The sequence below is a fragment of the Apis florea genome, unplaced genomic scaffold (assembly GCF_048593485.1).
Source record: "Apis florea isolate Af1SG1 unplaced genomic scaffold, ASM4859348v1 contig_3517_pilon, whole genome shotgun sequence".
Classification (NCBI taxonomy): domain Eukaryota; kingdom Metazoa; phylum Arthropoda; class Insecta; order Hymenoptera; family Apidae; genus Apis; species Apis florea.
The window spans coordinates 1415645-1441651 of NW_028256778.1; the positions used below are offsets into that span (position 1 = coordinate 1415645).

At 20.2% G+C, this 26007-nt stretch overlaps 7 protein-coding genes across 12 annotated transcripts; 2 read left to right on the forward strand and 5 right to left on the reverse strand.

Moving 5' to 3' along the window:
• Window positions 1–328: 328 nt before the first annotated feature.
• Window positions 329–939, reverse strand: LOC100872441 (ATP synthase F(0) complex subunit k, mitochondrial). The gene is made up of 2 exons (XM_003698841.4): window positions 774–939; window positions 329–678 (listed from the first exon to the last, which is right to left on the reverse strand). The coding sequence occupies exons 1-2, from the start codon at window positions 855–857 to the stop codon at window positions 589–591; spliced, it is 174 nt and encodes a 57-aa protein (XP_003698889.1). The 5' UTR covers window positions 858–939; the 3' UTR covers window positions 329–588.
• A 269-nt stretch (window positions 940–1208) lies between these two features.
• LOC147656652 (uncharacterized) lies at window positions 1209–6047 on the reverse strand. The gene is made up of 5 exons (XM_086913865.1): window positions 5913–6047; window positions 2382–4479; window positions 2097–2292; window positions 1855–2029; window positions 1209–1776 (listed from the first exon to the last, which is right to left on the reverse strand). The coding sequence occupies exons 2-5, from the start codon at window positions 4462–4464 to the stop codon at window positions 1720–1722; spliced, it is 2511 nt and encodes an 836-aa protein (XP_086769991.1). The 5' UTR covers window positions 4465–4479; window positions 5913–6047; the 3' UTR covers window positions 1209–1719.
• Window positions 4657–18164, reverse strand: LOC100863595 (uncharacterized). Of its 3 annotated transcripts, XM_086913862.1 has the most exons (7): window positions 11622–11680; window positions 11467–11540; window positions 10028–11373; window positions 9737–9939; window positions 9468–9606; window positions 9174–9395; window positions 4657–9048 (listed from the first exon to the last, which is right to left on the reverse strand). In XM_086913862.1, the coding sequence occupies exons 3-7, from the start codon at window positions 11303–11305 to the stop codon at window positions 5851–5853; spliced, it is 5040 nt and encodes a 1679-aa protein (XP_086769988.1). In that variant the 5' UTR covers window positions 11306–11373; window positions 11467–11540; window positions 11622–11680; the 3' UTR covers window positions 4657–5850. The 3 variants fall into 3 exon arrangements, with proteins under 3 accessions (XP_086769988.1, XP_086769990.1, XP_086769989.1); XM_086913864.1 differs by lacking the exons at window positions 11467–11540; window positions 11622–11680 and adding an exon at window positions 16967–18164; XM_086913863.1 differs by lacking the exons at window positions 11467–11540; window positions 11622–11680 and adding an exon at window positions 11689–11878.
• Agpat1 (1-Acylglycerol-3-phosphate O-acyltransferase 1) lies at window positions 13962–16631 on the forward strand. 2 transcript variants are annotated; one of them, XM_086913869.1, is made up of 5 exons: window positions 13962–14491; window positions 14567–14655; window positions 15438–15753; window positions 15840–16005; window positions 16080–16631. In XM_086913869.1, the coding sequence occupies exons 1-5, from the start codon at window positions 14471–14473 to the stop codon at window positions 16235–16237; spliced, it is 750 nt and encodes a 249-aa protein (XP_086769995.1). In that variant the 5' UTR covers window positions 13962–14470; the 3' UTR covers window positions 16238–16631. The 2 variants fall into 2 exon arrangements, with proteins under 2 accessions (XP_086769995.1, XP_003698870.1); XM_003698822.3 differs by having other exon boundaries at window positions 13966–14655.
• A 1020-nt stretch (window positions 18165–19184) lies between the features above and the next one.
• LOC100867912 (calcyclin-binding protein) lies at window positions 19185–21537 on the reverse strand. Of its 2 annotated transcripts, none has more exons than XM_086913872.1 (3): window positions 21255–21537; window positions 20649–20901; window positions 19185–20210 (listed from the first exon to the last, which is right to left on the reverse strand). In XM_086913872.1, the coding sequence occupies exons 2-3, from the start codon at window positions 20667–20669 to the stop codon at window positions 19545–19547; spliced, it is 687 nt and encodes a 228-aa protein (XP_086769998.1). In that variant the 5' UTR covers window positions 20670–20901; window positions 21255–21537; the 3' UTR covers window positions 19185–19544. The 2 variants fall into 2 exon arrangements, with proteins under 2 accessions (XP_086769998.1, XP_086769997.1); XM_086913871.1 differs by lacking the exon at window positions 21255–21537 and adding an exon at window positions 20972–21222.
• Window positions 21458–22283, forward strand: LOC105736959 (uncharacterized). Its single transcript, XM_012493883.3, has 2 exons — window positions 21458–21588; window positions 21727–22283. The coding sequence occupies exons 1-2, from the start codon at window positions 21465–21467 to the stop codon at window positions 22152–22154; spliced, it is 552 nt and encodes a 183-aa protein (XP_012349337.1). The 5' UTR covers window positions 21458–21464; the 3' UTR covers window positions 22155–22283.
• Sin1 (SAPK-interacting protein 1) lies at window positions 22157–24679 on the reverse strand. Of its 2 annotated transcripts, none has more exons than XM_003698807.4 (7): window positions 24471–24679; window positions 24219–24359; window positions 23797–24065; window positions 23547–23716; window positions 23172–23465; window positions 22872–23110; window positions 22157–22794 (listed from the first exon to the last, which is right to left on the reverse strand). In XM_003698807.4, the coding sequence occupies exons 1-7, from the start codon at window positions 24541–24543 to the stop codon at window positions 22592–22594; spliced, it is 1389 nt and encodes a 462-aa protein (XP_003698855.1). In that variant the 5' UTR covers window positions 24544–24679; the 3' UTR covers window positions 22157–22591. The 2 variants fall into 2 exon arrangements, with proteins under 2 accessions (XP_003698855.1, XP_012349336.1); XM_012493882.3 differs by having other exon boundaries at window positions 23797–24090; window positions 24471–24664.
• Window positions 24680–26007: the final 1328 nt, after the last annotated feature.

Below are 26007 nucleotides of genomic sequence, written 5' to 3' on the forward strand. Positions count from 1 at the left end.
ATAATTAAATTCAAAATTCTTGTGATTTCATATATATGTATGAAAATAGTATATATGTATATATGTACATATAGATAATAAAAATAACCATAAATTCTATAATCATATGGTTTTTTCTCTAATGAATTTATTTATTTTATTTATGATGTATACGTTTCTTATGATGTATATCTATATCATGATTTATATCTATACAGATATCTATATAGATGTTCTAATTAGTTTTCACTAATTTAATATATTTTTTATATTATATTTTAATAATACTCTATATTGATTATATATTATAAATTTTCAAAAAGAAGTTTATAAAAATAATAGAGATATATAATGAAATTAATCTTTATATTTACATATTTATTTAATTTATACATAACATTTCAAATATTCAAGAACATATTAAATTACAATATATTTTTTCATTACTATTTAGCATGAAAAAATAAAAATATACAATAGGGCATTATTAATCATGAATAGTCAATCATTATTAATCCATGAATAATGAATAATTTTTTATTCCTAATAAAAGTAATATAACACAAAAATTATTATTACATAATGTGTCTATACCATTTAATGTTGAAATCACTTTTCAGATACTTGCTTACTTTTTTTTGGTTTAAAGTATAAATATAAACCTAAAGCAACTAATCCACCAATAGTTGTTAAAGCTACCTGTAAAAAAAAAAATAATGAAATTAAGATTTAAATATAACTTTTAAAGTTTTTAGAAAATCACACGGTAAAACGTAAGTTTTGAGGTTACTTACATTTGCTCGACCTTGTGTAGTACTACTATTATAATATTTTGCAAATCCGGTTATTTTTGGCTCTGGATCAGTTGAACTTGCCATTATATTTTAATAAAAAAATCTATTTTAATAAAAATGTATATAATATAAAATTCAAAGTAAAATATCACTTATCACTTTGATATAATTCGAATCAATGCAAGTTCTTCCTTACGCTTTTTTACTTAAGTCTAAAAACCATCACTAGAGGGTGCATATGATACTTGGCGGTATAAAAGAATCGTATTAATAATTCTTATTTCAAAAATTTTCAAATGTTTTATAATTAGCTACGTTCTTTAACTATTTGAATTTAAATTAATATTAAAATTGAACTTAATTAATAATGTTAAATATCTTCATCAAATATTTAAAAAGGAATGGATATTTAAAGGAAAAAAAAAGATGCAAATATTTAACATGCATAAAATTTGTCATTTATATTTCAATATCTAAATAATTTTTATACTTGTTTGTTTCATGATAAAAAATAAATTATAATGAAATTTTTGATTTATATATAATTGTAAAATACAATAGAACTTTATTGGAATGAAATTTTATTTAATACTTGATTAAATAAAATCTTACCAATTAAATCCATATTTAAACATAAATTTCTATTCTTAAGGACGAAAAATAGTTAGATACATAGATAGTTTATAAACTATTATATGATCTCTATTGTCCTCCAATGAATTTAAATAAATGAATTTTACTGCATATCAATGACTTAATCTTCATATACAATATAATTACATATAAATCATATGTTGAAAAAATATATTGTTATTTTTCTTAAATTATTCATCTTATAACTTCTATAAGTAACAAAATATGTAAATATAAGTATTATAAAAATTAGATTAATACCTAATATACATATTATAGTTACATATTATTTAAAATATATATAGCATTTTAATTAATTATTGCCCATTTCAATATTATATTTAAATAGTCTATATGCATTGGTAATTAACTAAAAAAAAAAATTATATATAATATATATATATATATAATGTATTATAATATAATAATAATAATATATAATATTTACCCAAATTTTATGTACATTTGAATCATTTAAAAATATTTCATTTATAAAGATATCAGCAATATCTTTTTGTGAAATAATTTCCAATTTATGTAATATTTTTAGAGCTAATTTCAAAGACATTAAATATAGTTTATTAGTACCATTTACTATATCATATGTTGCTTTTGACATTGTGCTAAAAGAATTATAATTTTATATTTATCAAAAAGTATTAATTTTAATAAAATATTTGTAATAATTACCTGCTAGTTTTTATGAATTGTAGAGAATTTTTAGTTCTATCAATTTCTTTAAATTGTACACGTATATTGAATGTATGTAATAAGTTTATCATATCTAAAATTTTTTCTGTTTCATTAAATATTTCAATAAACTCATCTACTAATAAATATCCTTCTTCTTGATAATGAAATATATGCACTATTTGTTTAGGTAATGCTAGAAAAATTATAAAAAAATTATATCTATTGATTAAAGAAGAATATAAAAAATATAACTAATTAATTAATTTGTATAGTAAAACATACCAACTACTTGAAATAATATTTTATGATTCAGGGATAAATATTCTGGAATATATGTGGCATTTTCAATAGTATTTAATTCAGTTTTTTTTGAATATGAATTTTTCATTTCCATAGCATTAGCATTAACTTCAAAATTTAAGATATTTTCATAATTATTTTCCTGTTGAATCTTATTACATATTCCTTTTTCATCATTATTTTCAGAAATAGAATAAATTTTATTGCAATTTTTTAATTGAGTATCTTTAAGTGGTTTACATAATATTTTGGTAGATATATTATTTATTTTATTTGAATTTACTATTGATTTTTGATTATATTGCACTTCATTAAGTTCTATTATTGGAGATGAACTATATAATGTATGAGAAGTAGATGTATGTGTTAAATGTTTTCCATTAATATTCGTATTTGCTAACGTAGAATATTCTGAACTATGCTCATGTAATAAAGTTGAAGATATATAATTACTTGAATCATAATTTGGAAAAAATGTAATATTTTCATTAATAGTTTTACAATTGGGAATTTCTCCTGATACAACAAATTCAGTATGTTTTTTCCATAAAGATTGATTAAAATTAGAAGTATCAATTGTAATTGGCTCATATTTGTATGCATTTTCAACATATTGTAAATTACTATCAATAAGAGTTTTCTTTGATGGTGAAAAACAATGTTTCTCCATTTCTTTATTACGAATATTATGCTGTACAGCTTGATCATCAGTAGTAATTTTAGATGTTGTATTAATAACTTCATCTACATTTAAAGATTTTGCATTTAATGTAAATGATTTTTCCATTTCTTTATTACGAATGCTATGTTGTGTAACTTGATTGTCAGTAGTAATTTTGGATGTTGTATTAATAACTTCATCTATATTCCAATTAAAAGATTTTGTATTTAATATAAATGATTTTTCCATTTCTTTATTACAAATACTATGTTGTGTAACTTCATCATCAATAGTAATTTTGGACGTTGTATTTATAACTTCATCTACATTTAATGCAAATGAATCATTATGATTAAGTTGATTTGTATAATTAATCTTGGAATTATCATTCTCACAATTTATCAAATCATGTTCTTTGATAACAATCGCGTCGCGATTTTTATGTAACACATGTAATAATTCATCTTCATTAGAACATGAAGAATTTTCTTCTTGCGTATCAAGTATTTGTAATTTACCTGCTAAACTAAGTCTAAAAGGATTTGTTTCTTTCAAAGATGTTTTATCATTTATTGAATCTTCCATAGATATTAAATCAGAATTAATATCATTTGCAAAAGATTTGCAATTATATTTTTCAAATCCTAGAGGAACATTTGATATATCTTGGTTTGATAAAGATTGATTTATTGTATCAAAAACATTATTTGTAGACATTAAAAAATTACAATTTTGAATATTAGAATTTTGAAAATAATCAGTATAAGATGATTGCTGATTTATAGCAGTATTTTTTTCTCTATTAATATTTTCATTTGAAAAAAATATATTTTTTTGTGTATTTGTAATATTTGTACTTGAGGAATCTGTAAATATTGGCATTCTTTTATTAGTATGTAAAAGTGCATTTTTTATTATATTTAAAGTACTTTCATTATTCATTAAATTATCATTTACATTTTTTGTAGAATCTATTACTTTATTAAGAAGTATATTAAGTGTTGAACTTATTTGCATTTGTATTTGCATGTTTTCTTGCCATAACTGCATAAATTTTTGAGGACTTATATCATCATTAAGTTGATCATAAAGAGATTCATCTTGTATAAACGGATTAGTATTATTCTTATTAAAAGTAGATATATTAGATGTTGAATTATTTTTAAAAGTATGATCTTGAATGTCTTCTTCTATTAGTAACTTTTTTTGTTCATCAAGTGATATACAGTCTGATGAAGGCTTAAAAAGCTCATCATTTAAAGTACTTTGTGGTGATATCAAGGGCATATTAATGGCATTATCAGATAAATTTTCATTATCATTAGATGTATTAGTTTCTTCTTCATAAAATTGTTCCGGTGATAATATTAAATTTTCCTCCACATAAAGCAATAAATTACTCATATCAACTTTATCTACCTAATTAAAAAACAGTAAAAAAACATATCAAATAATATTCTAATACATGCACTTATATTTATTATTTAACATATATCTCTTTAAATTAATTAGTTTGGGAAAAATTATCACTTTATGAGTTATTACAGAAATTATAAAACTATTGGTATATAGTGAAATATAGACAGTTGATTTTTTATCTAAATATTTTTATTGCAACAAAAATAATACAAGATTTTCTATAACATAAAGGTCGTATTTTTCCCAAAAAACATAAAAAAGAATCTGTTAAATCTACTAAATTGTATAAATACAATACTGTAATTAAATAATTACAGTAAATAAATGTATAGTAAATGGAAAGATAAATGCAATCATAATGAATATCATAAATTAATAACAATCATAAGTTATTAATATAATCATGCATAGAACTATAAGACAAGTTTATAAAAGTATTGTAAATCTTAAGCTGTAAAAATTATTTGTGAATTGATTTTGAAATTTGGTTAATTTTTTAAATTATAATTCATTTAATAATTGTTATAAAATTAAAATGCATATTTTTGACGGAAATAAAAAGATATATTCTCAAATTTTATTTTTAAACAAAGGTCAGACTTTTTATTAATCTAAAAATATATCATATAAATGATATGTTTCAACATCTAAAATATGTAATTTTAATAAATTTATGATCGCGCTACACTAATTTTTCCTTAATTAATTAATTAATATGTGTGCGCTCATTTATGAAAATAAATTGATATTCGAATTTTTCTTGAAAATATACCTAATGATTAGATATGATTCTAATCGTAGCTAATTAACAAATTTTATTATTCATTTTCTACTATAACAATAATGTACAATAATAATATTTTACAATCATTAAGTATTAGACTATTATTATTTAAAATATTTTAGAATAAATGTCTAATGGAATTCTTTCATATAAACATAAGCTCCTATTAACTGAACTAAAAACCATAAGTGATTATAGATTATATCATATATTTAATTATACACAAATTATAAAAAAAAAAAAAAATCAAAACAAAAGTAAAAAGTAGTTTAAATTTAAAAAATTAGAAAACTCAACTTATTCTGTAAGTATGAATAAATATTTTGTTTAACAATTTTTTTTAATTTGTGCATTTCTTTTTTCAATATCACTGCAGAATTTTTTTGTAAAAATTTTATTTCATCACTAAACAAAATTTCAATCAAGCGAGTTCGAAAAAAATACTTTTTCATATAATTTCCTAATTAATTTTTGATTTGAGTAATAAAATAAAGTTTTTTACAAAAAATCCAGAGTAATATTAGATAATTACAAATAAAAATATTTTAATTAAAATTTAAAAATTTGTATTATTCAATATTTATTTCTCAACAATCTTTTTGCATTAATTTTGCTTTATTTAACATTTCCACTAATGTTTTTGCTTTACCTTGTAATTTGTATGATATAGTATTATTTAAATTAAATGTATATTTATTATTTAATTCTGAAGTCATTTCAGAATCTATTATAGGCATCTGATTTTCATATTTTATACATTGATTCATTACATTTTCTGTTTTGTTTTGATTAGCTATTTTATCTGTAGCATATATAATTTCATGAGTATCACTTTCTGCATCTTCATAAATTTGAATATCAGTAATTTTATTTGAGTTTTGATTATCTGAATACATAACTTCATGATTAGTTTTTGCATCTTCATATATTTTTATATTACTTGTATCTTCAATTGAGTCAGAATCATTTATTTCTTCTATTTTTAGATGTGAATTAAATTCTTTATGATCAAATTGATTTTGATTATTCTCATTAAATGGTTTTTTAAGAAGATTACAAGCATCAGCATATGATACTTGAACATCCCATTCTTCTTCATCAGAATCTATATCAATATCATTTAAAATTGGTATGTTAGAAATTTCAGGTAGTGCCAGTTCTTTTACAAATGACATTTCCATTTGTGTGATTTCTTCACTTAATATTGATTTTTCTTTTAATGATTCTTTTGATTCTTTTTTTTCTATATCTAATGACTTTTTTACAGAATTATATTTCTTTATTAAATCAGATTCTTTTGTTAATGTAATTTGTTGTGATAATGTTGAATCCGATGACATATATTCCAATTCTAAATTGTTTACAAATTCGGGTGATTTTGATGAAGTTACTGGAATTTCTTCTTCATCTAAATTACTAATCATAAATGATTCCGGTGTTGGTTCTTTTACTGATATTTGTTTTACTTCTTCATTTAATATTAGTTTTTCATTTAATAATATTTCTGATTCTTTTTTTTCTATATCTAATGATTTTTCTACAGAATTATATTTTTTTATTAAATCAGACTTTTCTATTAATGTAATTTGTTGTGATAATGTTGAATCCGATAACACATATTCCGCTAATTCTAAATTGTTTTCAAATTCGGATGATTTTGATGAAGTTATTGGAATTTCTTCCTTATTTAAATTACTAATCATAAATAATTCTGGTGTTGATTTTTTTACTGATGATATTTGTGTTTGTGTGATTTCTTCATTTAATATTGATTCTTCTTTTAATAATTGTTCTGATTTTTTTATTTCTATATCTAATAATGATTTTTCTGAAGAATTATATTTTTTTATTAAATCGAATTCTTCTGTTTGTTGTGATAATATTGAATCTAATGGTACATATTCTGTTAATTCTGTATTGTTTGCAAATAAACTTTTTGATGAAGTTTCTGAAAATTCTTTCTTATATAAATCTAAATCATTATTTATAGATTTAAATGATTCTTGTGTATATAAATCTATTATATCTGCTTTAACAGAATATGGAAGACATTTAGGGCGAATTTTCGAACTGGATTCATTTGATGTGTCTTCTTTATTTATATCATTTTTATATACTTCTTTGGTATATTTATCATTATTATTATTATTATTATCATTATTATTATTATATTCAGATGATATAGATTCTTGTGATGTGCTTAAATCGTCTGAATCTATGTTTGAAATATCGCTTGATGTATCTTTTAATGACAATAATTTTTCTAATAATTTTTTTTTAGGAATTGCTTTCATACAAATATAATCATTCTGTTTGTAATCTTCTGAATGTATTTTAAAATTTGTATTATGAAATATATCATTGTTATTTGTATATTTTAAATTATTAACATTATCAATTTCCTGTGATAAATTAATTGATTGAATTTCTTCTATATTTTTAGGTACATTGGATAATTTTTCAGACAATTTTTCATCTGTTAACGTTTCCAATATTTTCTGAGGTATAACAATTGTCATATTATTTGGAATATTTTTTTTACGTTTTTCAATATTTTTTATAATTAATGGAGATACATCTGACATTTTATTAATATTTCCATCTAATGTCCATTGTATGTCTTTATCATTCAAAGTTGAATAAGAACTATTATATACTGCTTTTAAAAAACAATTTTCAGCTATTGGTATATTTTTTTTTCTAAAACTTGTTTCATGTGATGTTTCGTGTGTATTCACTTTAAATACATTTTCTTGTGAATATTTTTTTTCTTGTTTTTTGTCAATAACAGACCAATCTGTATCTTCTGTTTTATATACTTCGTTGCATATACCAATAGACTTTCTGATATCATTAAAATCTAATTCATCTTCTGAAGTATGTACATCAAAATGATAAGCATATTGTTTTGGAATATTGTTATGTTTTTGTAAAATATCGTATTTCTTATCTATTATCACATCATTATTTTTTCTATTTGTAGGAGATAAAGCAAGTGATGAAGTATCAGTATCTGATACATCATCATTTTTTGCTTTTTTAGCAGATAGAGTAATCAATGAAGTATCAGTAGCTGACATATCACTATTTTCTTTGGTTTTAACAGATAGAGATAAAGTATCAGTATCTGAGATATCATTTTTTATATTTTTAACAACTGATGAAATATTAGATTTAGTACTATCAGACTTTTCGTACAATTTTTTTACAATAGGATTATTTAATATAAAACTAGATTCTAAATATTTTTTATTTCCTTTTTCATTAATTTTACTTGTATGATTATTATTATTAATTTTAGAATGAGTAGATTTTATTTTAAGATTTAATAATTCATACAAAGATTCTATTTTTTTTGTATTTTTTTTCTCAGAATTTATTGTAAAGCTATTCATTTTTTCGTTTGAAAAATCATTTTTGCAAGAGTGATTATATTCAAGAGATTGCGATTTCTTGGCTTTTTCTTTATATAATATTAATTCATTATATAAATTTTCTTTATTGTTATTTATTTTTTTAGAACTATTATTATGAGATAAACTCACATCAAAATTTAAATTATATAATAGTGTTTTATTTTCAGAATTTGTTTCCATTTCGCGATTACTAAATTTATATTGCTTAAGACGTTTTTGACATTCTAAATAATATTGAAATGGAAAATTTCGTTTTTTCATACAAACCATTTTTCCATGTTCTGCTAAGTTCTGTTCAACTAACCAATCATTAATATGTACATCTTCTTCTTCCAATGTATCAGTCAAACTTATTATCATAGAATTATCCTAAAATAAAAAATAACTACTAATGAATGATTAAATTAATAATTGTTTTTAAAAAATATTAATAAAAATATAATTAAAGTAAATATCATCTAAATTTTTTATATTTATATTAATAATATTCTTACCTCTGTATTAACTGATGCAATTGTCGCAACTAAAGGTATTTTAGATGTTCTTACTGCAAAATAATAAGTAGCACCACGAGACCATTTAGATCCTTTATATGGTCTTGTATTAATTAAACCACATGGTATTGCTTGAGCTGGTAAATTGGAAAACATTCTATGCAAGTAATATACTGCTCCTGGAGAATATGTTTTTAATGTTCCATAGTCGTAAAACATTACCTATAATAAATTGTTATCAACTATTATTACATACAGTTTTACAATCTCAATCAGTTTTATATATATACTTACAGTGACTTGTAAATCTGGTTTTACACTTTTGATTATACCTCTATGCCATAACCCATTATATATACATGCACAATTTAAACCTCTTTCTAGTACAACTAGTGGAATCACATATTGCTCATGATTCATTGTATAAAATTTACTGCAAAAAAACAATTATTAATATAGATATTATGAATTATAATACAATTATAGTTTATTAATATATATGAATAATGAATTATAATATAATTATAATAATATATAGAATTGTTTATTTTAATCATACATACTGTAAATCATCCATAAACTTTATAAATATTTTTTGTTTTTTACGAAGTTGTATCCAAAAGAATGAGGGTGTAAATACTTCTACAACAAAAACTTCTATGAAAGGTTCCTCATTTTGTGCTAAATCTGCAACATTTATGTAACCTACATATTCTCCAATACTCATTACATTATCTGGTATTAATATTTTACATGTATCAGGTGACTAAAAATTTAATATTATCAAATTAATATTATTAAATTTTAATCAATAATTAATAAAATCTTTATATAATTTAAATAAAAATCTTTACCACTTCTGCTGGAAGTGCTTCTTCATCAATTGTTTCATAAATGTTATACCAATCTGTAATATTATTAATTTTATCATTCTCTTTTATTTTATTTGAAGGTATTTCTCTTTTTGCATAATAGAGCATAAAATCTCCTGCATTATGAGGCTGAATACAATGAAAGATATCAGGTAACTGTGATGCAAATTCTCTAACACTATTAAAACCTAATTCTTCATAATTCAAAGATACTTTATATTCTTCTAGATATTTCTTTGGTAAATCAGCACACCAAATTCCATCCTGATGATTTTGTATAAGTTTTTCCAAACGAAATTTGATTCTTTCATTTATAAGTATTTCAACATTTTTCTTATCTAAAACATTTTCTTCATCCTTTTCTATACTATTATTCAATTTCATCTGAATTTGAGTATCATTATTATATTGAGTTTTTGGAGTTTCATTCTGGAGACATTCTGTCTCTTGATCTTGATATTTAAATACAGTTTCTTTTATAAAGCTTGATGTAGATTTGCTTTTAATTGATTTTGAATAAAAAGAATCAGAATGTGAAAACTCTAAAATATCTTCTTCATCATAATTTAATATACCATTTGAATCTTCATCTCCAGCAACAGTTACAGATAATGATTTATATTTTTCTCCATTTTGAGATATAGATTTAGAATTAGAAGCCATATTATTACAATTTTTTAAATGATTAAATCCTTTAATTTTAGCATGTATTGGATAAATTTTAGTACTTGTTTGAAAAATCGTATGTGATAATTCCTGTAATTGCTCCTCCATGTCTTTCATAGTAATGTTTGCAAAAGGCATGCACAAATGAATTTCTTGAAGGACATAGTATTTATTTACGCCATCTGGATGATCATTAACTAAACTGATTATTCTACTTAATATCTCAGCTGGTATACGAATTCGAGGAGGAGCAGTTGTAGGAAAATAATGATTTGGTTTATAAAATTTTCTTCCAAAAAATGGTTTCTGGCATTTTTGACCAGCTACTAATTTACTAACATGTTTGGATTTTTCAGAAGCAATTCCTTGTATAATAAATGTATTATTTTTATTTTCTATTTGAACTGTTTTTGACATACTATATAGAAAAGCTAACAAAGAACTATATCCAAGTTCTTTCCATGGTATATGTTCACCTTCTGTTTCATAATAATCATTATTTAACTGCCTTAGAGTACATCCTCCTTTATGTGTAAGTAATAATGCTAATATTGTAGTTTGAGTATTTTCACGTTTTTGTGAATTTACTTGCATTTTAAAATATTTAATTTAATTAAATAATCTTTGATTTCTATCAACCACTCACCTATAAATATTCCACTCTGTAAATAAGTTGAATAATTTTTTATATTTTTTATATTTTAATGTACAAAAAATTATATGAATATTAAAATAATTTTTAAAATCAAACTCACAAAAATTGTAAACAATTATAAAAATTGTAAATTATTAGATAATTTATTAATTTATTTTTAATTATAGTATTTGCCTAAGGAGATAACAATTTTTTAAATTATTTATATTAAATATTGAATTTTTTACTATAATTTAATTCAGATTTAAATCATACCAAAAGCTTTTTAAATTCACGAAGAAGCCAAACACCATGCTACTAAGTACTCGAAAAACTAACCTACCTATAAAACAGACAATAGTCAGTACAATTCAAAACCTTATATCTCTCTATTTGCCGCGCAAACTATCAAAATATTTACAATAATATTATAATCGAATTTTTAAAAGTATAAAGTTATATATTAAAGAAGTTACAATGATGTATTTAAAAAAACATTTTAACTATTAAAATTTATAATTTAATATTTACATTAAAATTAATATATAACCACATAATATATAACAACACAAATATTAAATACATGTCGAAAAAAAATATACTATATTATAGCCAATCAGCAATTGTGTCTTTTCTTATCAAATTATATATGATTTTATATAGATTTGGAAAAATTTGAATTATATTATAATAAAATATTTTAAATATTATTGATTTCATACAAGAAATATTAGTATAGAAAATTAATACATAATATTTAAAATTTGAATATGTCTTAATACTTTTAATTGAATATTTAAATATAAAATTATTTAAGTATCATCGATATTATTAATCAATATTATCATTATACAAATCATATAATTTTATTCTATTAAAATAAAAAATTGATATTTTATTAATATTAAGTAAAAAATAAAACTAAGAGGACTAATTAAAAGAAAATTTCATATATAATATTTTGTAGATTGTTACGACCTCATACGTAGAAGTTTGTTTATTTAGTCTAAAATAATAGGAGAAATATAAACATCTCTAGATTTCAATTTTTGTTAAAACTAATAATGTGTATAGAAATATTGTATGTTTTATATATATATATATAGTTACATTATATAGTTATATATACATATATAGTTATTAAAAAGTATTATTTTTTTAATAATATACAAATAATTAATAAAAATTATATAATAATTTTTATAAATAACACTATGTAATAATTTATTTATATGAACAACGAAATAAAAGAACTTAATAATAGGAAATGAAAAAAAATTAAAAATGTTTAACATAAAAAGTTTTATTTTAATTTTGCTAATAGAAATTAAACTTTCTTTCTCTTTTTATAATTTGTAATATCTTTCTAAAAATAAATCTTATATAAATGATTCAAAAAAAATTTTTTTTTTAAATTTATTTCTAATTAACTATTCTGAATCTTTTAGTTATTTTTGAAAAAAAATTGAAATTATTTTTTGTTATTTATAATATATTTAATTAATTCTTTTTTATAAGTTTTTAATAATTTAATTATTAATAAATAAATTAATTCTTTTTTATAAGTTTTTAATAATTTAATAATAATTTAAATCTAATAAAATTTATAAAAATAATTTTTATATTTTTGGCGATATACAAAATTATATTATTCTGTTAAAATATGAATTTTTATTCATTTTATATTTGCATTTTTTCATTTATAAGTTTTTTGTGATTTATACTTTTCATATTTATATTAATAACCAAATATATTAGTTTTTTCTTTATAATTTAATTATTTCTCAACCACAATTCTCTTATCTATTTGTTGATTAATTATATCTGATTTTCTCTAATAATAAAAAAAAATATAATTAGCTATAATTAAAATATAAATCTTTTTTATTTGAAAATATCATTTTTTTTTCTTTTATCTTATATTTTCTCAAGCGAATATTATTCAATAATCGATGTATATTTTTTAAAATAATTTTTAATAAAATTTTGATTTTCTTTTAAGTTTTTTTTTTTTAAATATTTATAAATTTTTCTATTTTTTTCTAAATTTACATATATATATAAAATTTATCAAATAGATTTAAATATTACATGTTATATAAATATTACATAATAATATTTTCGTATCAATTTTTTAATATAAACGAAGATAATTATTATTGAAAAACAATATGAAAAATCGTCAATTTCTCGAGTATTAAAAAAAAATATATATATGTATTTTGTATAGCAATATAAAAATAATTATAGATAGTGTTTTAAGTAATATTAAAAATTTAGATTGTGTCCTATCATTTTGCTGCACAATGTACTTATACATGTGTTAAATTAATTAATTTGTTTAATTAATTTTTAATTTTTTCATTTTTAATTAATAAAAATAAAATACATATAAAGATATATGAATAATAATATATATGTATATTAAAATGTTTAAAATAATAATAATGTATATATTTAAAATGTTTAGAAATAACTAAACTAAAGATATATTTTTAATAAGTAAGATAATAAGATATAACACTATAAAATATATATTATAGATAATATATAAATTATTTTTTTTAATTTATAGTAAATAAAATTGTTGTATTGTTGTAAAACTTTTGTAAATATACTAAGATAAAAATTTTATACTAATGTTTTGTTAACATTACACTTAATGAGATAAGGAGTTAAGTGACATAGGAATTTTATTCCAATGTTTCGTTGCTTGAATATCGTTGATATCTTCACTAGGGGTTAATATCACATCATATAGTTTATAACCGGAAACTTCAAACTATAACTATATAAAACCGAATCGTGAAAATTTAAATTTTTTTAAAATAAATAATTAAGAAGTGAAAAGTGAATTTAGAAGTGAGAAATCAACTCAAAAAAGCAGTGAGACTAAAGTATAGTATTGAGAACAATGTATAACTTAGTTAAAATAACGTGAACGAATATCACAAATGGTTGAATAAAATAACCAATGAATAAGAGTCTTTATATGTCTTTTATAATATTTTACATTATTTAAAGTCATATCAAATAATAAGATTGTGGAGAAGTGTAATCCATAATACTAATTTTGTAGTGAAATATAAAGACATATTAGTGTCCGCCCTTTTTCGCTGTAAAAGATGGTACCATCATGTTTCGAGGTGATCCTTGTCGGTTTCATCCTTATTTTACCATTTTTATACGAAATGAGCAGGACCTTTCGTTATTATTTCAAGATTTCCTTCTACTGTGGATATATGATGATAAATTCATTTTTATTGCTCCCAATTCTGATGTTACGACCAAGGAACGTAAAAAACTATCTGTTAGTAATTATACTAATTTTGAAAATATAAACTTTGTTTACTTTACTATTTTTGTGTTTTATTTTGTTCTTTTTCTATTTTACCCATTTCATTATTCGTATTTTTATTTTGATTAATTTTTTTTTAAAAACGATATGTTGTAGGACAAATTTATTGAACGGTGGTGATATAGCCTATGAGCGGCAGTTCCGATACAGTGATGATAATTATTTGAAATACACCCTACAAATGTCATATAAATTAGAAAATAATATAAATTATAAAATTAATTTTTTTAAATTATATATAATAATTTTAAAGAGAAGCAAATTTAAATATTAAAAATATATAAAAGGTAAAGTGTTTATATAAAAATGTTAAATGTAAAATCTAACAAAAATTTAAAAAAAAAAATTAAAAAACTTACATATATAAAACATACATATGTAATTTTTAGTATTTAGATATTTATATTTCAATTAAAATAACATATAATTATTATTTAAGTACATATTTTAGTTATTATATTTAAGTTTTATTTTAATATATGATTTATTTTATATATAATTTTTATATATATTGTTATTCTTTATTCAATATGTGTAATATATAGCAAATAATTAGTAATGTATAGAAAAGAATAATTAAAATGACTTATGAAAATTATATACCATATCTTATACAAATTAAAAAATAATCCACCATTTGTCAATAATTTTGTCACTATTATAATAACTTATTTTATTTATACTAATTAATAATATTTTATTAATTGTAAATAACATATGAAATATAATTTTAGATTAGGATCACTTATGTGTTCTTGGCTTACTAAATTCTTAGGAGTACATTGGGAATTAAGGGGGAAAGAACATTTAGAACAAGAAAGAGCATGTATAATAGTAGCAAATCATCAAAGTTCTTTAGATGTATTGGGAATGTTCAATATATGGCCAATAATGGGAAAATGTACAGCTGTAGGAAAAAAAGAAATTTTATATGCATGGCCATTTGGTTTAGCGGCTTGGTTTTGTGGAATGATATTTATAGATAGAATGAATTCAGAAAAAGCCCATTCAGTTATTAATAATGCTGCAAATTATATTAAAGAAAAAAAGGTAATTTAATTTATTTGATGCAAAAATCTAAAAAATAATTTATAGTAATATTCATTTTTTTTTACTATTATATATCTTTTATATAGATAAAATTATGGATATTTCCTGAAGGAACTAGACGCAATACTGGTAAAATTTATCCATTTAAAAAAGGTGCTTTTCATGTTGCTATACGTTTTCAATTACCCATATTACCAGTTGTATTTTCCTCTTATTATTTTTTATCTTCTGAAGAAAAGAAATTTGATTCTGGTAAGTTTTTGTCATATAAATAATAAAATTAGTAAACAAATAACAAATATTAATTAAGAATTAATAATCTTAAGGTCGTGTTATTATAACAACATTACCTCCAATATCTACAAAAGGATTAAAGACAGATGATACTGAACATTTAATGGAAATAACACGAAACATTATGATGGAAGCTTTTCATACAACTAGTCGTGAAATACAGTTTTCAAATGCTTCTGCTACTTCCTAAAGTAAAGCAGTTATTTTATTGTATAAATAAATTTTATATTCATTCATATCTTGATCATAATTAAGTCTCAGCTTGTAAATCAAAAACTAGTATTCTCTATTTTATTTATCAATACTTTGTTAAATTTAAATATTTTAATATTTTATGAAATATTTATCCATTTTGTATAGAAAATATGTGCTAAAAACATTTAGTTATTGTTAAAGCTGATTTTAATTCACAATTTCTTTTATTTATTTTCATCAAATCTTCTTTCATGTAAATCATAATTCATCTTTATATAAAATTTATGAATTTTATACATATATGAAAATAGAAGTACTAATTTTTTCTTATTTAAAAAAATATAATAAAACATTTTCTAAAAATGAAAATGTTTAAGTATGAACAATAATTTTCATTTTATATACCTGGATAGTTTAATTAGATAGAAAAATTCAAAAAATAAAAATCTGTATTTCGTTCAACGATTTATGTGTAAATCACGTAACAAATATTGCACTTCGAAAGCGCTAAATAGGCTAGACAAATCTATTTTCATGAAAACTAATTATATTTGTAAATTTTTATCTTGAAAACTATTTTATGGATTTATATTTATATATTATCAATAAAAATAATTCTGCAATATAATAAATACATTAATATTCAAAAAATATATTTCATAACAAGTATTTCAAAACTATAAATTCAATTTATTTCACTTATATGGTAGTTATGTGTACTTACAGTTTTTGACTTAATTCGTTGGACGAATTATAGATTCAAATTCTATGTATGTTTTATAATATAAAATATACTTTATTTAGTATTTTATAAACATTTTTAAATATATATGTCATGCTTTCACTCATTGCAGTAGTGCACGTGATTTAATATATAAGTAATACTATTTATTCATATTTTACACTTTTAATAAAGTTTTTATATGAATTATCATTAAAGAATTTTAAATCTCATAATGATAAATTTTAAAATTTAAATTTTTTAAGATTTGAGAGAAAGCAATAAATATAAACAATATTCGATTTATTCTAAAAACAAATAGTAATTATAAAAAAAATTGTATGAAAAATGTTCTGTCTCGCACATAAATATTCGCACATTCATGTAACTTTTAATCCTTATAAATAATAATTATATTATTTATTATATGTAAAATTGGATTTACTAATAGTAATTATATAGCTTTTAATTACTTTCATAATTGATCAGTAATATCAATATAATCAATAATCAAAATTTATTAATATTTATTAATATCAATATTTATTATGGTAAGTTATATTGAATTTTTGCAAAATTTAAAATATTATACAATGAATTGTTTATAGATTTATGATTTTTTATTAATAAAAACTTATTAAAATGTATTAAAATTGGCAAAAATATTATTTTGAAATACAAATAAATTCAGGAAAAAAATTTTTATCTTTTAACAGTTTTATAATTTGCATGTCAAAAATATTAATAAATGTAAGTTTAATTTTAAGTCAGAAGCTATATTTGTAAATACAATAGTAATAACCTCTAAATGAATTATATATTATAAAAAATATATGTTTTCTCCTTTTTATAAAAGTTTTTATTTTATGTGTATAATAAAATTCCATTAAATAAATATATATCAATTTGAAATATATAATCGAATTAATTGTAATTGAATTATTATTATCCAAATTCCTAAATCTAGAAATTTTAATTATACGAAGAATATTTTTATAATAAATGCATATCATTTATATATAATCATTTATCTAAATTAAATTAAATTTTAAATTAATTTAAGTAAAACATATATTTATTTATTTATGTTATTATTTATTTAATATCTCAAAACTATTTAAACGCTACAGTTTACTGTTATAAACTATTGTACTCAATTTTGTCACTAGTATACAATATTTGTAAATAAATATATATATCATATTTACTGATTGGATATTTTTCTATTATTATATAAAAAACTAACCACATCAAAACAAATAAAATTTATGTTTGTATTAAGCAAAATAAGTATTTTAAAGTATTAAAATAAATATTTTACGACATTAAAATAATTCATTTATATCATAAATTAAATAATACTATTATAAATAAATATGGAGTAATAATCTAAAATAAGAAAAATATAGAGTAATAATCTTTTGCATACGATATATATAATAAATATTAATGGAGTTATTATATGTTATTTAACGATATATATTTGAATATGCATATTTTATTATATTTTTTAAATTATTATATTTGCATACATGCATGTTACATATTCTAGATTAAATTTTCTATATTTTACAATTATAAGTTTGCAGAAAAAATTAATTTTTTTTATATTTTATATTTTAATTTTTATATGAAAAAATATTGTATTATATTTTTAATTTATTGAACTTTCGGAACTTATTAAAATATTAAAAACTTTTTAAAAATTTTTATTCTAATTTGGACATTTTAATTTTTTACTATCAATTTATTAAATATTTTAAGATATATTTAACGAAAAATGTAAAGTGATATATTTTCAATAAGTGACATATATATCGAAATATATCGAAATATATTTTATTCGAAATATATTATTATCACTTATAATATATATATCATTTATTAAAATATATACATAATTTGATATATTTTAACAATAATATATATACATATTGTTTTAAAAAACACAAACATATATTCATTATTATCTATATTATTGCATATATTAATGCAAAAATTAATGAATTAAATGTCTGTTTAAAAAATTACAAAATAAAATATTAGTTTTGTTGTCTACATTATTTTTGATCTTAAAATAAGATTTGTATAAGATTAAAATACATGAACTAAAATATACATATGAATATATTAATATATAAGCACTTCATGTTGTATTAAATATGTGAATTAAATTTGTAATACTTATATATTTTTGAAAGGCATAATTATGTATATAAGCTTGTTTGTATGATTTTTATTATAAGTAATGATAAATCAACAATGTACATTGGAAAATTGATTTACAGTATATTAATAAAAAATAAAAATACTTCATAAATTTATAATATTACAATAATTATTGAAAATATAATAATTTTCAATAATTAAAAATAATAAAGATTTTTATTTGAATAAAAATACACAATTTTTAAAATACTTATATAATGGATCTAGAAACATAATTTTGTTTACAAAATCAATAAGTATTCAAACTTATATATAAAAGCATTTTTATATTTTAATATTTTACATATAGATTGATTTGTACATTAATAACTTATAAAATAATAAACTTATATATTCATAATTCATAATTCAATTAAGAATAATCTGATAATCCAGCAGCTTTTTTCTCCTGACTTTCTGTCCATGCTTTGGCTATTGTCTTTTTTATTTCATCATCTCCTTCTTGATACATCTTCTTCATTAAATTCATCAAACTAGTACCAGGATCATTATCTTCACCAATGTCTGGAACTGAAGATGTTTTTGATTCCTTGATTCTTTTTTCTATTCCTGTTACATGTGACCAATGCTTAGCAACTTTTTTGGCAAGAGACACAACCACCATATCCGTTTTAGTTTTAACAGTACTGTTATCTGTATTAATATCTTCACATAAATTATTAATTGTTAAACTATAATTTTTATTATCTAATCCAAGAACATGCAAATCTAAAGATTTTTCAGTAAAATTACAAATCACAGCTTCTTTAGGTAATTGATGTACATCTTTCAATGTAATGTACAATTTTACTGTGGTATTTGTTTGATCCCAACCATAATTATTAAGTTTAACTTCGTAACATTTTTTAGAGGAATTAGATACTACATTAGATGATATTGTTTGAGATATTTTATTTTCTTCAATTAATCTTGCTAACTCTGTTTGTAATTTTCTAATTTCAAGATTAAGAATATCTTTACTTCTCTGACGACTTGCTTGTTGAAGTAAATTATTAAATTCTTCAATATCCAATTTTAACTGTAAAACAAATTATGTATGTGTATATGTTGTTTCTAGATTATTCCTTTAATGAAATTTCTTTATGTAATTTTATTATATATAATTTATTATTATAATTATATATTATAATATATTTATATTATTTTATATATAATATTATATTATATATATTATAATATATTATATATATTATAATATATTATAATATAATATAATATAATATATTATTATAATTATTATAATTATTAAATAATTATAAAAAAATCTAATATTTTATTTTTATCACAATATATATTTTAAGTAATTTAGTGATTATGTATAATTCAATATTTCGAAATATATTTTATTTTTTATAATCACACACACAACAATTATCTCCTTGTACAAAAATGTTATGTCCTTCTATTATTATAATAATAGAAGTAATGTAAAAAATAAAAACATTTTTTTACTTACCTCGTCAGCTTTTTTCGACATTGTTTCTTTTAAAATAACCACAAATAAAATTTCAATACGTTTATTAGTAAGAAAAAAAGTTTAGCACTTGATTATATTTTCGATTATAATGTTGAAATCACAAAATTTGAGATTTTTGTGTCATATAATTCACTTAATCGACTTGACGATTGAGAATCAACTGCAAACGTTTTACAAACCGCTCAGTTGCACGAACGCACGAACGATAGAAATCTCTGGAAACTTCAAAAACCTGTAAAATGTAGAATAGAAATCTTTTTACTTGGAATTATCTATATTATAGTATTTAAAAAAAAATATACATTGTTAACATAAAATATTGTGAAATGTTTTTGCAATTTTGTTTCGAAATTAAAAATTTTTATTAAAATATTTATTAAAATTTCATGTTATTATTAAATTTTTAATCAGTATAATACATGTATGCTGAATCAAATTTTCAAAGAAAAATAAAAGTTTGCTTCCATTGTATTTTAAAATAGAAAGAAAATTAATCTTTTAATATTAAAACATTGTAATTGATTATCAAATTTTTCATTTTTTAATGAAAAACATTTGAAATATTGTAATTTTAATATATCATACATTTTTTTTATAATTGTTAATTGTCACGTCACACATAAAAATATCATATAAAATATTAGAATACATTAAAAATGAAATAATAAATATTAAATAAGAATTTTATTTTTTTGCATGGCAAAAGCAAAGCAAACATAATATTGTATCGTGATTGGTTCATTCAAAATTGATTGATATCTTGCGTGTAAAATCTGTTTTTATATAAGAATTAAAATGGATAATATTTATTCATTAGATGCTTCGCATGTAGAAAAGGATTTGGAATATAAAAAATCTATTTGTAAACGACGATCTTCTGTTTTCCAAAGTCGTCAAATTATATTTGACGAATGTGAAGGTTAGTTAATCCATTATTTTTTTTATTTATAATATTTCATTTAAATAATTTCAATGATATATCAAGATTTTATATATTATGATAAATCAATGATGTATTTCTAATTAATTTTTAATATAAATGATGTTTTATAATTAGGTGCAGAAGATAAAGAGACTAAAATTGAGAATAGAGAAGTTATAAAATGTGTATCTAATACAACACAAGAAAAAGTTTTTAATTTAGAAGAATATATAATTAATTTAAAAAATGAAAGAAAAGAATGGATAGAAACTTTGAAACAAAGAAAAACACAACGAAAAAATCTTACAAAACAAAAATTATGTTTAGAAAATCAAGAACAACTTTTAGATTTGAATGTTTTATCAGAATATGAAAAAACCTTTGTTACAGCACGACCAAGTTATCAATATATTTGCAAAAATTATGAAAAACTATCAGACATGCTTGTGAAATTATCAATGTTATATAATTTAACTTATAAATTAAATCAAAGATTCATTTTACAAATGGAAAGAAGACTATGTAAGATTACTGATAAAATAATCAAAATATCAGAATCATGATATTATGAAGATTGCTATACATTAAAAATAATCTTTAAAACAAGATTAATTATATAATGTGTTATATAAATGTACAATTTTTTTATATTATTAAAATAAATATAATTATACATAATTGAAATAAACAAATGTTTGGTTTTTGTACAAAATCAATTCATATTTTACATATAAATATATTTATATTATAAGTAAAAATAAATAAAAGAACAAATAAAAAAAATTTTAATGAAATAAATATTTACTCAAATATTTACTCAAATAAGTACTCAAAGAACAAATATTTTTCTTTGGTATTAGGAAATTTATGATTCATGCAATAGAAAAATGACAATAGAATTATATTTGTATTGAAACAAACATTTGTTTCAATTCTTATCATATTGACACAATTAATGTTTTAAATAACTTAAAATAGAATACAGAAACCAATAGAGCTGTCATCTATGCAAATGAAAACTTTTTCGTCTTGTTGCTTTTCTTTCTTTTTGAGATAAATATTCTTTTCTTGATGTACTATTATGCAATTCCAGTATATGATTTATTTTTCTAACAATTTCTTCAGCGGTCATTGAATCAGCTTCAAATTCATGATTTTTAAATGATGCAGATTGATGTAAAGATTGCATTTGTCCAGATGATACTGTAAAAAAAGAAAATATTTTTGAAATTATTAATCAAGTTCTATTATATATATTTGCATAGATGAAATGAGCAAACCTAAAATGTCAGAAGTAGAAGAGCGTGGTGTATAAACTAATGTAAAAGTTGTTTTTGATCCTTTTGTTTCTGTTATTTCACACCAAGCAATATTATCTATTTGATAACTAACAGCTCTTTGTCTATTCCAAAAACGACCTGCACCTTTTCCAGTTATTATTGGATTAATTTCAATCTTTTCACCTGATATTCCTAGATATATTTCACTCTTTGTTCTGACTTTGTTAATTATGTATACTCTGTACAAAATATATATTAGTAATTATTAATTATTTAATGAATTTAATAAACAAAAATTACCTGTATGATTGATACAATGGAGCTTCCATAGCAGTGGTATGTCCTTCCATTTTTGCCAAATCTTCAGCAACTTCTTGTTCTTCATTTTGACCTTCTAGAAAATCTTCTTCGCTTCTTAATTCTACCCAACTAAACATATTGTGTCGCGCTCTATCACTTGGTTTCATTTCTGCGAGACCTAATGTTGTAAATTCAAATTTAGATATTGTTTCTTTGGGATCTAAACAGGGTAAATCCCAATCAACTTCTCCATCATCTTCAGTAAAATATAAGCCATATCTTGTAATATCATCTCTGAAAATATTAAAATATCAATATATTCTATATTAATTATAGGTTGATTAAATATATACTACATTCATATGGAATTCACACTTTAAAGGATGATCTGGATGTTCATTTGCATATTTATAACAGATTAATCCAATGAATTCTAATACTTTTGCTGTAGCAAGTACAATCATATGGAGAGGATATGTTCTTTGTTTTTTAGGTAACATACACATAAATATCCTATATTTTCTTATAGGAATATCTACTTGTGCCTATAATAAAATTCACATTAATGATATGATAATGACAATTAGCAATTTCATTAAAATTTATAGAACTCATAGATACATACACTACCATCAAATTTAGCGTATTCTATAAATGGATTTTGTGGCACATTTGGACATTTTTCAAGTTGTTCAGATAAAAGAGAATATCTTTTAGTTTGACCAGTCTTTTTACGAAAATCTTTTCTTTGAAACAATTCTGATTGTTGAGTGACTGGTACAACAGAATCATTTTTCCACTTTACACTGATCTTAGCAGCCTTTTCTCTTTCAAGATCCATTTTCTCTAATCTTTGAGCAGTATTTGTACGTTCTCTATGACTGTATTCCATATCTATATCAATATTAAAATCATATATCTAAAGCATAGATATTTATTCCAAATTTAAATGATTTTTTGATATTTATTTCTATATAATAATAAAATGAAATATTTTTATTTTTCATGAAAAAAAAAATATTTTTTTATTTTTAAAAAAAGATATACCCATTTGTATATCATAAGATTCTGCAAGAGCATCTAGATCTTCATCATCGCTTTCTTCCATGCCAGGATAACATTGTAACATACCATTCGATTTTAATTGTTTAGGAATATCTTCTCCAAGCATCACCATTTCGCATTGGCCTTTAAGAAATATCATAAGAGCAAATTTTGTCAAAATTTATAATTTTGAAGATTATTAACAATACATTAAAGAATCTTTAATGTTTAACCTAAATAGAATTTACTATATACCTGTGTTGTCGGTTGATAAAAAACTATCCCTGATATGTGATAAAAGCCAATGTTCGTTATCGTAGAATGCCATTTGATTTTTTTTGATATTTTTGAATCATGAAAAGATCGTTCTCAAAATGTCGTTTCACCGTTGTCTTTTCTTTTCACTCATATTACTTTCTATATGTAAACACACTGTTCATGCCATTGATGACAGGTGGCAGCATCTTTATCCATAAATAGCAATAACGATGTAATTTCCATATATAATTAAAAAATCTTAGTATATTTATATATTTAATATATTTTTTAAAAGTTTATCTAAGGTATATCTAAATATATGTGTAATAATAAAAATCAAACGAATTTTATTTTATATATTTTTATTACTAATGTGTTATATATACAATATATATATATATATATATATTTATTTTTGTATTTTTATATGTTGTCTTTTATATATTTTTGCATTATGTGATATGTATGTACGTATATATTTTTTATTTTAATTTTCAAGAAATTTTCTTTTTTAATTTAATAAAATTTATAAAATTTAATTTACTAAACTAAATTTAAATTAAGCTTTCTTAAATTTCTGCATTTCTTTTTTTGAATTTTTTATTTTGAAACATTTGTAAATAGATTCATTTACTGAAACAAATATTTTTAAATGTGAAATTGCTATATTAAACTCTATTTTTTTTTTTTATATATATACATTGGCGAAATTTAACTTGTTAATAAGAACATAAAACATTCAAAGAGATATTAACGTTATAAATAAAAAAAGTAATATTGAAGGATATATCATTAACTTTGATTATGCAGCTAATTTTTCATTATATTGGAAAAGCAATATTGAAAATTAATTAATTATTATATTAGTATTAAAGAATTCTAAAACTAGAATTTAAAATAATTTTCTTTTATAAATTTTAATAAGAAATCTTTTTGATTAATTATTCATTAATGATTATCATAGAGAGTATTTTAATCACAAATCAAGTAATAATCAATCAATTTATTCATAAATAAAACAAAATTATAAATAAAAATTATAGATGAATATAATAAAATAAAAATATTATAATACTATAAAATTAATATAATTTAATATAATTTTAATATAATAATTATTATTTAAGATATTATTTTAATATTATAATATAATAATATAAATAATTTCATAATAATGTAAAATTATTGAAAAACATATTGCATATCGATTGTATTAGTCTGTACGTGACGTATTAATCATTAATTAATAATGAATTGAAAAGATTATATATAAAATATATTGTAATACAAATTGTTTGAGATTCTAACTTTGACATACGAGTTTAAAAGTATAAAATTTTTTAATAATTAATAATTAACTAAATTTTAATATTATATTTCCAATATAATAAGAAGTATGTATTAGGAGTTGCAAGTAAATAGTACATCTTTTCTTTCCTACTCTCTGTCTATGATATGAAGTTTTGCATGTGTGTTTCTATTCAAATCAGAGCTTTCATGTTCATCCGTAAGATGACGCCATTGACACTAAATG

Coding starts and splice junctions, on each gene's coding strand:
- LOC100867912 (XM_086913872.1), bottom strand. CDS start 20,669: ATGTCGAAAAAAGCTGACGAG. Junction 20,211..20,648: donor TGTCGAAAAAAGCTGACGAG/GTAAGTAAAAAA, acceptor TTTGTTTTACAG/TTAAAATTGGATATTGAAGA.
- LOC105736959 (XM_012493883.3), top strand. CDS start 21,465: ATGGATAATATTTATTCATTAGATGCTTCGCATGTAGAAAAGGATTTG. Junction 21,589..21,726: donor TATATTTGACGAATGTGAAG/GTTAGTTAATCC, acceptor TTTTATAATTAG/GTGCAGAAGATAAAGAGACT.
- Agpat1 (XM_003698822.3), top strand. CDS start 14,471: ATGGTACCATCATGTTTCGAGGTGATCCTTGTCGGTTTCATCCTTATT. Junction 14,656..15,437: donor AGGAACGTAAAAAACTATCT/GTTAGTAATTAT, acceptor ATATAATTTTAG/ATTAGGATCACTTATGTGTT. Junction 15,754..15,839: donor ATTATATTAAAGAAAAAAAG/GTAATTTAATTT, acceptor TCTTTTATATAG/ATAAAATTATGGATATTTCC.
- LOC100872441 (XM_003698841.4), bottom strand. CDS start 857: ATGGCAAGTTCAACTGATCCAGAGCCAAAAATAACCGGATTTGCAAAA. Junction 679..773: donor CTACACAAGGTCGAGCAAAT/GTAAGTAACCTC, acceptor TTTTTTTTACAG/GTAGCTTTAACAACTATTGG.
- LOC100863595 (XM_086913864.1), bottom strand. CDS start 11,305: ATGCAAGTAAATTCACAAAAACGTGAAAATACTCAAACTACAATATTA. Junction 9,607..9,736: donor AAGTTTATGGATGATTTACA/GTATGTATGATT, acceptor GTTTTTTTGCAG/TAAATTTTATACAATGAATC. Junction 9,396..9,467: donor AACCAGATTTACAAGTCACT/GTAAGTATATAT, acceptor AATTTATTATAG/GTAATGTTTTACGACTATGG.
- Sin1 (XM_003698807.4), bottom strand. CDS start 24,543: ATGGCATTCTACGATAACGAACATTGGCTTTTATCACATATCAGGGAT. Junction 24,360..24,470: donor TTTATCAACCGACAACACAG/GTATATAGTAAA, acceptor TATTTCTTAAAG/GCCAATGCGAAATGGTGATG. Junction 23,466..23,546: donor CATCCAGATCATCCTTTAAA/GTGTGAATTCCA, acceptor TAATATTTTCAG/AGATGATATTACAAGATATG.
- LOC147656652 (XM_086913865.1), bottom strand. CDS start 4,464: ATGAGTAATTTATTGCTTTATGTGGAGGAAAATTTAATATTATCACCG. Junction 2,293..2,381: donor AATATTATTTCAAGTAGTTG/GTATGTTTTACT, acceptor TAATTTTTCTAG/CATTACCTAAACAAATAGTG. Junction 2,030..2,096: donor CAATTCATAAAAACTAGCAG/GTAATTATTACA, acceptor TAATTCTTTTAG/CACAATGTCAAAAGCAACAT.